Source organism: Amblyraja radiata (genome assembly GCF_010909765.2).
Source record: "Amblyraja radiata isolate CabotCenter1 chromosome 43 unlocalized genomic scaffold, sAmbRad1.1.pri SUPER_43_unloc_2, whole genome shotgun sequence".
NCBI classification, from domain to species: Eukaryota; Metazoa; Chordata; class Chondrichthyes; order Rajiformes; family Rajidae; genus Amblyraja; species Amblyraja radiata.
This window is the reverse complement of record NW_022630090.1, coordinates 69,655-81,673: the sequence shown is the minus strand read 5'-3', so window position 1 is coordinate 81,673 and position 12,019 is coordinate 69,655. Positions and strand designations below refer to the sequence as shown.

General features: G+C 48.9%; 1 protein-coding gene across 1 annotated transcript; it reads left to right on the top strand.

Moving 5' to 3' along the window:
* Positions 1–455: 455 nt before the first annotated feature.
* On the top strand, positions 456–5,866 carry LOC116969069 (NACHT, LRR and PYD domains-containing protein 14-like). The gene is made up of 4 exons (XM_033016021.1): positions 456–691; positions 2,932–3,018; positions 5,408–5,575; positions 5,719–5,866. Exons 1-4 carry the CDS (start codon positions 507–509, stop codon positions 5,804–5,806), a joined length of 528 nt encoding a protein of 175 aa, XP_032871912.1. The 5' UTR covers positions 456–506; the 3' UTR covers positions 5,807–5,866.
* Positions 5,867–12,019: the final 6,153 nt, after the last annotated feature.

Below are 12,019 nucleotides of genomic sequence, written 5' to 3'. Positions count from 1 at the left end.
TTGAGGATTGGTCAGATGCCCTTCACAGGAGTGTCCGAGAACAACATTGTGTTCACAGATGGAGATTTGATCAAGTACGATCTCCAGCCTTCCCAGTTCCTCTCCGGCTTCCCGGTGGAACTTTTAGAGAGAGAGGATTCTGCCAAGAGTGGGGCATACACATTTCCTCACCTCACTATCCAAGAGTTTGTAGCTGCACTTGCACAATTCCTGACTCCCGATCCTGGAGATATCCTGAAACTCCTCACTGAAGCCCATAGCAAGGAAGATGGGCGATTTGAGGTATTTCTCCGTTTTGTTGCTGGTCTCTCCTCCCCAGGGTCATCTCGGCGACTGGAGGAGTTTCTGGGCCCATTTTCTCATCAAACAACTGTCCAAGTGATTGACTGGGTGAAGGAGGAGGTTAAAACGCAGATTGGAAATGCATGGAGTCATAGTGGTAAAAGGAGTTCCTAAATACAGTGCCCTTCCTTTTTGAGTGTCAAAATAGTAGCCTTGCGCAGGACATGATGGGATCCATTCAAACACTGTCATTAATTGGAATACGACTAACCCTGATTGACTGTGGCGTGCTGTCTCGTGCGATTGACCTCTGTGACACAATAAAACATCTCAATTTGTGGGGCTGCCACATTCAGTGTGAAGGACTCCAGCAACTGGGACCCGGGCTGCACAAATATCAGGAATTGAGGTAACTGCTCATTTCTCTTTACATTCAATTTTAAGAATGACACACTTTGTTGTTTGTGAAGGAAAAGAAACAGTTTGAATAAAATGTATGAAAGAATACTGTGAACATTTGTGCCAAATAACCAGAAGTTGTTATAGTAATTTATGTCTAAATGGCTTCTTGATAAGGGCAGTTGAAGACATCATCGGATAAGTTTTTTTTTAAAGCCATTGATTTCATTGTAATCAATAGCACGTATTGCTCTTTCCCACGTGTATTGCTTTCCCACACGTCCATTGACCAGGGAAATTACACTGGCACCTAGGCCAACACTAGTGGCAGCAGTTGGCGACCTCTGCCGAGTTTGCCCATGACTCATACTCGCAACATGGTCGCCATGAGGTCGTACCAGCTCTTTGTAACTCTTCCTCATGCTCATGAGTGGTCTCCGGGTACTCGTGGCCTCAAGTTGGTCGCGACGTTTTTTCCAGCTTGATAAAAAATGTCCATGAGTAAAAAAAAGGTTGGCATGGAAAAAATTGATAGTTTTTACTCGTAGCTAGGTCGCAGTATGTCGTGATGGTAGTCGTAGGCCGGTAACTGGCCCGAGAAAAAAAATGCAAACATGACATCATTTTATCATGTGATCATTTCCCACTCGTAGCTAGTTGTAGTCGGTCTTAGGTGTGGAAGACTGAGGTCGAGGGGGTCACATGAGATCGTAGACATAGTTGTAGGAGGTCGTAGACATAGTTGTATGAGGTATTTTACTTCGGCGATTCAACAAGACGTTGGCATGTTTTTCAACTCGTGGATTAGATGGTCCAAGTAGGGCAGGCCCTTTACTTTCAGAGTAAACTTCCAGTATTACAAATTGACCAACTTGGGGGCGACATCTTCAAGACAGATGCTCTCCTATCCTAGGCTTTTGGATACAAAGCATACATATATTTTTATACTACTCTTTATCTATATTCACCTTCACTCATCCCCCCCAGCCCCACTCAAATCTACATCCCATGCTTCGTGAGTTAAAGGATTTCATGATTACTACGCTGTATTTAGTGTGTTGTATCTGATAAAATATGTGAATTGTACAATTTCATGTAGGTACAATGCCGAATTGCATAACCCTTTCCCTGATTGTGGTTGCTAGGCAACATCCAGGCAGAGGCTCACATAATGGGCACTTTAATTGCTGATATAATCCAGTTTCAACCGAGTTTCAGTGAGACCCCTAATGCTGTCTTGGGCAACATCTTGTGCTGATCTAAGTTAGCCCACTGTCCACTCCAACCCATTAACTGCCTTGACACATTGTCCCTTTACACTACACCCCCCTTCCTGGCCACACCTTGTCCATTAGTTGGAACACACATCAATCGGTACCATTCCTTCCAGTTGATCAGGCCTTAGATATCTCAATAGATGTCCAATTCATCTGTATGGCTCTAGCATCCCACAGTTCCCCATTTCTGGTAATGTTGGCTGCGCCTCCTTCCACCCTCCCCCGCCACCCCCCCCCCCCCCCCCCCATATCTGAGTGTGGGTAGGTCTGGCCCTCTCTCCTTGTCCTTCACTTAGCTATTTTCCCCCTCCCTCATGCTACTTCACAATTGGCAAGGAGTGAGTTTATCTGTTAAGCAGTATCCTGAAGAAATGATTGACCTGCATCAATAAACAGGAGTTGGATAGTGAGGGGAAATCTGATCATTCATTTCTCAAAGGATGAGAGGGTACCTCATTGAAACATATAAAAATGTAAAGGGCTTGGCAGGAAAGGGGCAGAGGCAGGAAACAGTTTCCCGATGTTGGAGGAGTCCAGAACCAGGGGCCACAGTTTAAGAAAAGGCGTAAGCCATTTACAACAGAGATGAGTAAACGCTTTTTCTCAAAGAGAGTGGTGAGTCTGTGGAATTCTCTACCTCAGAGGGCGGTGGAGGCAGGTTCTCGGGATGCTTTCAAGAGAGAGCTAGATAGGGCTCTTAAAAATAGCGGAATCAGGGGATCTGGGGAGAAGGCAAGGCCTGCTGCAACTATTGTCTATTGATTTTTTTTTTCTTGAAATATCCAGGTAAGAGAAAATGTATCAGACATGAGATTTGAATTCTGAAGTCTGAAGAAGGATTTCGGCCCGAAACGTTGCCTATTTCCATAGAAGCGTTTGTGGGTATAGAAGCTGCTGCAACCGCTGAGTTTCTCCAGCATTTTTGTTTACCCATGAGATTTGAATTGGTTTGTTTCTCGCTGTTTGTGTTTAGACTGGAGAACAATGCATTGGCAGATTCCGGAGTGAAACTGTTGGCTGTGGCTCTGAGGCATCCTGACTGTAAAATACAGAAACTAGGGTAAGTAGGAGACTCTGAGAGGAAGTGTACAATTATTGGGTGTCTGACACCGGACATTAATACGGATTGAACTCTCTTGTCCGGCATTCTGTGGTTTTGGATCTGTCCTACAGCTCTGCACAAATTAAATTCTAGCTAGGTTCCGGTTAAAATCTAAAATCTACTGAAATTTACACTCGCCATCTTACGCAGTAAGCGAGTTAAGTAAACGCACTTAAATTCACAATAGGTGGCCCCGTTTCCTGAATGATCTTTTTCATTGCAACAGGAGGCTGGTGATGGCTTCCTGTCCGCTTCATGGTTATATAAGCATTGCCTGGGATCACTGCTCTTCCAGTTTGGGCCACTGTTGGTGCGACACTGGGAAGGCGAGTGAGGCAGTGGAGAGCAACTCCTGGCCTAGTTGCTGACATATTCCACAAGGTGCTCCAGCGAGGTTTCCTCTCACCTGCTGCTGCTTTTTCAGCTCCTTCCACCACCCCCTCCTCATTCTGTTGTACTTCCGGTGGCGCTGGTGCCAGCATCCTCCACCTACAGCCCGGTATCTTTTTATTTATTTTTTAAATTTAGTTATGTAAAAGTGTATTTGTTTGTGTTTTTTGTGTGTTTTAATGTGGGGGAAGAGGGTACGGTGCGGGGGATACCGTCCTTCAGCCGCTTACTGGTGAAGACGCGACTATGATTCGAGTCGCGTCCTCGCCCTCCCCCCCCCCCCCCCCCCCCCCCAGCGGCCTACGTACTGGATTGGCGCGTCCTTTCCTGCCGGGGTCGACCAGAGCTCCAGCAGCGGCGGGACAGCGCTGTAACATCGCGGGGCTGGCGATGCCTTACCGGGGATCGCAGTCTGGAGCCCGAAGTGATGGGCCTGCGGCACCGACATCATGGAGCTGCGGTTTGCGGGCTCCCAACGCGGGCGGCGCTGATGGACAGCGCGGGATCCTGCGACTCCGCCCGGCTCGGCCTGCGGACTCGGGAGCTGCGGACTCGGGAGCTGCGGACTCGGGAGCTGCGGACTCGGGAGCTGCGGACTCCGGCTGTGGGAGGCGGCTGATCAGGAGGTCCGGGCCGCTGAGGAGGATGTTCACCGTCGGGGTTCGGCGTCGGCGTTCCACCAGCCCGGCGTGAGGGCCTGAACATCGGGCCACCCGGGGCGGCGACTGCGGGTGCTAGGAACGCCTCGACCACGAGTGAACATCTGGGAAGAACGGAGGGGAGGCTGGCTGGACTATGGTGCCTTCCTCACCTTGGTGCCACTGTGTTATGTTGTGTCGTGGACTTTCAGTGTTTGGGCTTTTTTTTAAATTTTATTTTATTTTTAATATGTTTTATTATTTATTATTATTTATTTATTTTTATTTTTATGATACTGCCTGTAAGGGAAATTCATTTCGTTGTCTCTAACTGAGACAATGACAATAAATTTGAATACAATACAATACAATACAATACAATTCTCCTCTTCCTATCACTGTACGCTTTGCCTCTCCCCCTTCCACCGCCGACTTTCCTCCCCTCCCAGAGATGCCAATATATTCCAAGGTGGAGATAGAGGAGGAGGTGACAGTGGAGGGGAGAGCGGACAAAGTGACGGCCGACAAGAAGATGTGGAACCAGGATAGAGGAGAGGGAGCCCCATGGTGACCGAGCGCATTCTGTCGGTGGAGGCGCCTGAAGAAAGAGCTGTCAGCCAGGGGCTACAATGTGAGCCGCAACAGCAGCTGTGTCAACCGGACAGCACGGCAGTTGGGAAAGAACGGCTCGTAGGTGCAGACCATTAGCACCCAGTTTTAAGGCGGAACCACAATCTGCTGGAGCAACTCAGTAGACTGAATCAGTCTGAAGATCGATCCCGATCTGTAACATCAACTATCCATGTTCCCCAAAGTTGCTGCTGACCTGCTGAGTAACTTCAGGACTTTGTGTCGTCGTGTATCATCCAATAATAGCAGTTCTCTTTCTACCTGGTTTTACGGTGATTCCGACGTGTAAAATTCGACGCATAAAGGTTTGCGTACAATGGGAGTGTCTGAACTCTGTAATATGACTGGTTAGCATGCAACAAAACATGACAATAAACAAAACTGTACATCATTAACCCAGTGCAACTTTTGTGATCTCATCGGACAATTTCATGATTTGCCAAAACTTTTGGGTTACCAACAGTTCTTAGGAATGGAACCCCCAACAACCCCTGGAATGTCCTTTACTTTAAAAAATAAAACAGTTCTTTGGCTCGGGGTAACGATCAGTCAGGCATCAGAGTGATCCGCTATTTTTCTGTGGGCAAGTCCCAGTCAGGTCCCAATGATTAGTCATTGTGTTGATCAACATTCGGGATTGTTTCCGGTCTTTCTGTATCCCTCATCCTCTCTCTCTCCCTAATTACCAGGCTGAGAGATATTGGTCTCACAGATTCTTGCACCAACTATCTCATCTCTGCACTCGGTACAAACAAATCATTGACTAGTCTGGACTTGGGGGAAAACTCCTTAACAGACCGATCGGTCCCCGCTCTCAGCTACCTGACACGGATGCTCCCGAGTCTGACATGGATCGGGTGAGTATTTGTGTGAGCATTTAATGTAACAAAATATCAGTCGATCTGTGAGCTTCCTGGTGTTGAAATATTGATCACGGCCTTTATTATAGACACTGTTGTGTGATCTGCTTATTCCCTCCTTGTATTTCAATCTGTTTCAGGCTGTGGGAGAATGAATTCAGTCGAGGTGGAGAGAATCAGCTGAAGTCTCTGCAGGGAACCAGACCTGGACTGAGTGTGTCTTTGTGAACATTTCAATGTATATCTGTCACCATCCTTGGGTTGGCAATGGGCCTGGCCTGTTTCCTGCCCTCCTCCCCTCCCCCCTTGAATGTCTATACGTTGGATTTAGAATCCAATGGTTCCATCGGTTCCCAGGCGGACCCGAACGCAGTAACGGCAAGAGGTGGCTCTGCCATGTCACTTAGCTGCTGATCCACACCACATTGCCTCTGGCGTTTATCGGGCTGGGTGTCCATGATGGGAACTGGGGTTTGCAGACAGGAACAGCCCAGGGGGGAGGGAGTTTCAGAGACCAATAATATAATTTAGGGTTCGCTGGGGACATAATTATTTCAGAGCAATCTCCATGCTGAAGGACGTTGGTCTCACAGGTTCTTGCACTGAAAATCTTGCCCCAGTTCAAACCACTCACGATGGGTCTGGACCAGAGGAACAACTCCTTCAGATCGATCAGAAGAACATGTGGCTTGAAGATTTACTCCAGTCCATTCAATGGCCTGACTATATAGTATTAATATTTCAAATATCTCGAGAGTTGGATCTGCTGCGATTCCTAAAATTGCGATTAGAGAGCCAGCAGTGCCCCTCATGCAGAATAACTGTCAAACTGGACAAATTGTTCAAGCCATCACTCGTTGTCAGATATTTGTTAATTGTTTTCGATTGTATCTGAAGTATGAATAGTTTATTAAACCACAGATTGGCAAGTTCCTCAGCTTTCAGATTATAAATACAATGGTGAAATCAGTAAATGACTGTCAGCTCCTGTCTTGCTGTCTGACCTATGATAGCCTTCATGAACGTGACCTTCAATTAGTTTGTGGGGTTCTGGGTTGCTCCCAGCTCTGATGTTCAGACTCTCCCTCCCCTTTCCCCACCGTCATTCCCCCACCGTCTCCCAATTCCCCACACCCCTCCCCATTCTTTCCCTCTCCCAATCCCCCACCCGCCCCCCATTCCCTACCCTCTCTTATCTCCCTTCCGTCCCCCCATTCCCCGCCCATCCCCCTCCTTCCTAAACACTCTGCACCACGATCACTAAAGCGGGATCCTCACCGGGCGCCTCTGACCGTTGGATGCGCGTCAACATTGAGCGGGAAACCCTTCACAAATGGCCAGGACCAAAGATACTAGAGGAGCTAGTATCTTTGTTATAAAGCCTCACAATACATTCCTGGTTTTATATTCTAGTCCTCTTGAAATAAATGTGAACTGGAGGTTGCCTTTTTGACAAAAGAGGTTATGGCAACAATGCTCATCGAGGATATTCTTGGGGATCATCCAGAGAGGCGATATGTATGGAACTTAATGCCAAGTAGGGGATGATGACTTTGATGGAATTGTTGAATGTCTGCAGGAATTAGAGGTGTTTTGGCAGATCGCAGATTTCTATGTATAATAAGGTATATATTGGAGCGGCAAATTGCAACCTTCACGTGGTCCACCTTGTTCCGACAATCAACGCGATGTGAACAAATAGAAAATCAAATAGTAAAGTTGTCTAACAACTTTAGGGTGTGCACTCCATACGCAAGAACAAGAAAGGGTGTATTATACCCCAGTATATTAGCGGGAGTTTAACTTCCTCAATGTTGACTGGGTCACCCATAGTGCCAAGGACTTGGACGGGGTGGAATTTGTAAAATGTAATTAGGAAAGCTTCCTTAATCAATGTATAGAGAGCCTTGCTATAGAGGGGTCAACACTGAACCTACTCTAATGGAACAAGATAGGGCAAAGTGGGAGTGGAGGAGCACTTTGGGAACTGTGATCAGGAGTCTACATAGAACAATACAGCACAAGAAGAGTCCCTTCGGCCACAATGCCCTGCCAAACACAACGCCAAGCCTGCGCATAATACATATCCCTCCGTTGCCTGCATAATCATATGCCTACCAAAAGCCTCTTAAATGCCACCATTGTATCTGCCTCAACCATCGAAGCTGGCAGCACATTTAAGGCACTCACCTCCTCTGAAAAAGGATGCTCTGTACATCAGCTAAGGAGAAAGAATGGACAGGTCCACAAGTTAAGGCCCTAAAATGGGGCAAGGCCAATTTTGGAGGCATTAGAGGGCAACTTGCAGAGGTCGATTGGGTGAAACCTTTCCCAGGTAAAGGGGCGCCGGCCTAATAGGGGGCTTTTAAAAGTTGGATAGCAAGAGTTCAGCGACAGGATGGCCCGAATAGAGCAAAGGGCAGGTTGGCATGTTTGGGGAACCCTGGCCGATGAGCAATTATATTGAGGTTCTGGTAAAGAAAAAGATGGCACCCTACAGGTTTAGGTAGTCGAGATGAAATTAATCACTCGCCGAGAAGCGTGGGCGTAAACCTAAGAGGGAAATCCGGATGGTAAAGAGAAAGGATTAGATGGATCTGGCAGTCCAGGTAAAGGAACATTCCAAGATATTCCACAGGTATATTGAGAGTAAAATGGTGACCAGCGTGTGAAAAGGTCCCTATAAAGATCAGTGTGGCTATTTGTGTGTGGAGGCAAAGATATATGTGAGATTGTAAATAAATATCTCATCAGTTTTTACTGTATAAAATCATGGAAGCTGAGGAATGAAGATAAATGAGCTGTGATGTATTGGGCCATACACACATTTCCAAAGAGGAGGTCTTGGTGGTCCTAAAGCACATTCGAGTAGCTCAATCCCCAGGGCCTGAGCAGGCGGGAATATTTAAAAACCGACAGTTGGATGTGAGAGTCAATGTGAGGCTTGAACAGCGAATAAAAGGAGGGAAGGCTCCATCGGATCACCCATTTTGAGTTGCTGCTGTTGATCAAAGTGTGGCTTTGCTCAGTTCTGGGAGGTGGCCAAGCAGCACACAGGCGATGGCAAGGATGGTCACTTCTCTTTCCCCCCAGAAAGATACAATAATGTGGAGTAACTCAGCAGGCTCAGATAGCAGCTCTGGAGAAAAGGTATAGGTCAAGTTTCAGGTCGAGACCCTTCTCCAGACTGAGAGTCAGGGAAAAGGGAAACAAGATATAGACACGGTGATATAGGGAAATATAAAACAAATGAATGAAATATATGCAAAAAAGTAGCAACGATATCAGACAGACCTTTGTTAGCTGTAGGGCCAAGTGAGTTACAGACAATGAAACTCACCATTTAACCTTGGGGATCATCCAGAGAGGCGATATGTATGGAACTTAGTGCCAAGTAGGGGATGATGACTTTGATGGGACTGTTGAATGTCTGCAGGAATTAGAGGTGTTTTGGCAGATCGCAGATCACTATGTATAATAAGGTATATATTGGGGCGGCAAATTGCAACCTTCACGTGGTCCACCTTGTTCCGACTAATACAATCAACGCGATGTGAACAAATAGAAAATCAAATAGTACATTGAACCTAGTACAACGACAAGGGTGGGAGACGGAGAGAGAGAGAGCGGTTGCAAGGGTTACTTGAAGTTAAGAAAATCAATTTTCATACCGCTGGGTTGCAAACTGCCCAAGGAAAATAAGAGGTGCTGTTCCTCCAATTTGCGTTTGGCCTCACTCTGACAATGGAAAACCCCAGGGCAGCAAGGTACATGTGGAATGGAATGGGGAATTAAAGTGTTTGGCAACCGGAAGATCAGGTAGGACCAGGCGGACTTAGCGAAGGTGTACAGCGAAACGATCACTCAGTCTATGTTTGGTCTCACCGATGAATTAGAGTCGACACCATGAACAATGGATACAGTAGATGATGTTGGAGGAGGTGCAAGTGAACTTCTGCCTAACATGATGGGTCCATCAGGGTCCCAGGACAGTCGCAGGAGGAGGCATTAGGGACAGGTGTTACTTCTCCTGCGGTTGCTGGGGAAGGTACCTGGGGAGGAGGTGATTTGGGTGGGAAGGGATAAGTTAACCGGAGGGAACAGTTTCTGCGGATGGTGGAAATGAGTGGAGATGGGAAATTGTGACGTGTGGTGGGATCCCGTTGGATTAATTTAAAGGTCAGTTGATCAAAGTGCAGGATCAGCATGTTCCAGTACGGAGGAGCGACAAGGTTGGCAAAGTATTGCAACTGTGGATGTATACTTGGTCAGGAATCAAATTTGGAAAATACAAATATGGCAAGACAGCTTGAGCGAGAAAGAGGTGTTGCTGAGGCTGTTGAAATACATTAAGGTCAGGGCCGGATTTAGATGAAAAGAGGACCTAAGCTATTTCAAATGTGAGCCCCCTCCCCCCCCCCCTCCCAATCCCCCACCCCCACGACTAGAGGACCATGACTACCCGACAGTGACAGTGTGACACTTTTAGATCCTACTGTATATTTTCATTAAATAGTTGGTTTTAAAATACGAATTGGATTCACCGCGGAGCGGGCGATGACTTACCTGTATCGCTGTTTGAAGTTCTTGAGTGGTGGGCCTGCTGCTTCAACATCTTGGAGCGGTGGTTTGCGGAGCTCCCAGCCTCGGGCTGGTCTGATTTAAACATTGTGGAACCCTGGGATCCCTTTGCCGAGAGCCGCCAGCGTGAATCTTCGCCCTGCTCAGCCTGTGGACTTTGGGTGGTGCGGGAGGGAAGGGAAGAATTGACCAGAGGATTGTGGAGGGAGCGGTCTTTGCAGAAAGCGGACAAGGGGGGGGGGGGGGGGTGGGAAGATGTGGCGAGTGATGGGGTTACGTTGGAGGTGGCGAAAATTACAGAGGACTATTTGTTGTATGTGACGGCTAGTGGGGTGAAAGGTGAGGACTAGGGGGACTCTACCCTTGTAACATGTGGGGGGATGGGGACAGAGAGCAGTGTCACGGGGTATGGAGGAGACCCTGGTGCGAGCCTCATCTATAGTAGGGGAGCGCAACCCCCGTTCCCTGAAGAAGGACGAAATTTCCGATGCCCTGGTGTGAAACACATCATCCCGGGAGCAGATGCGGCGTAGACGGACGAATTGGGAGAGTATCAGTGGACGGGTATATGTTGATTCTCCGGTCGAGGATGAACCGGAGGGCTTTGAGACTATCCTGGTGGGGGATGGAGGTGTAGAGTGACTGGACGTCCATGGTGAAGATGAGGGGATGGGGGCCTCGAGAATGGAATGCCCAGCGACGACGGAGAGTGTCTGAGGTGTCTTGAACATAGGTAGGGAGGCATTTAGGATGGAGTCAAGGTATGTGGAGATATGTTCGGTAGAGCACGAATAGGCAGGGACAATGGGTCTAGCAGGACAGTCAGGTTTGTGGATTATGGGGAGAAGGTAAAATCGGGCTGTGCGGGGCTGGGCACCGATGAGGTTGGAGGCGGGGGGGGAGCAGGGAGCAGGAGTGGATGAAGTCAGTGATGGTGCTAGAGATAGTGGCCTGGAAGAACGCTGTGAGGCGGAGGCGACGGTAGAAGAGCTCCAAGTCGTGGTGGGCGCGGAACACATTGCGGTGGGGACGGAGGGGGACAAAGGTAAGACCTCTGCTGAGGACCGGACGTTCGCTGTCGGAGAGATGGAGGTCAGGGGGGATGGTGATCACCCGGCAGGGATGGGGGTTGGGGCCGGAGGAAGGCAGGTGGGTGGACTGGGGACGAGGCGATGTGTGGTGGGGGAGTGGTGGGTGGTCGGGGGGTAGGGCGGTATGAGGACTGTAATGTGGGTGGGGAAGAACAGGGGTCACATAGTTTGAGAGGGATGGGGAAGACCCAGTACAACAGCCACGGAGGTTACCAGTGTTATGGGGACTTGCACGAGGACCCAGTGCAATCAACCCCAGGGGAGTTGGAGTTAGCAGCGTGGAGGCTTCATGCCCGGTGCTGGGTCCTGGTTGCAGGTAAGGCAACGGCTGGATGGCGGTGGAGTGACGAGGGTTGACGGACCCGATGGTGGGAGTCCGCGGGGAGTAGAGTCCGGGTCGGCGGGCGATGCGTGGGAGGTCCCGGTGGGCGGATGGTCGGTGGGGCGGCGCTGGTCGGCCAGCCCGATGAGGCGACGCGGTGAGTAGGGCGCAGTGCGGCGGCAATGTTCGGACAGCCCGGTGCGGCGGCGATGTTAGGTGGGTCCGGTGCGGCGGCGATGTTGGGTGGGGCCAGTGCGAGATGGGTCGGCCAGGTGCGGATGCGAGGTGGATAGACCCCAGGTGCTGCGGCGAGGCCAATGTTGTTCGTTTCTTTAAGAAATTAAACAAAATCCAGGGAACTGTAGTCTGGTGAACTACACGTCCGTGCTGGGGATACAAATGGAGAGAACTCTCCGAGATAGGATGTACTCCTGTTGTAGCCGAATA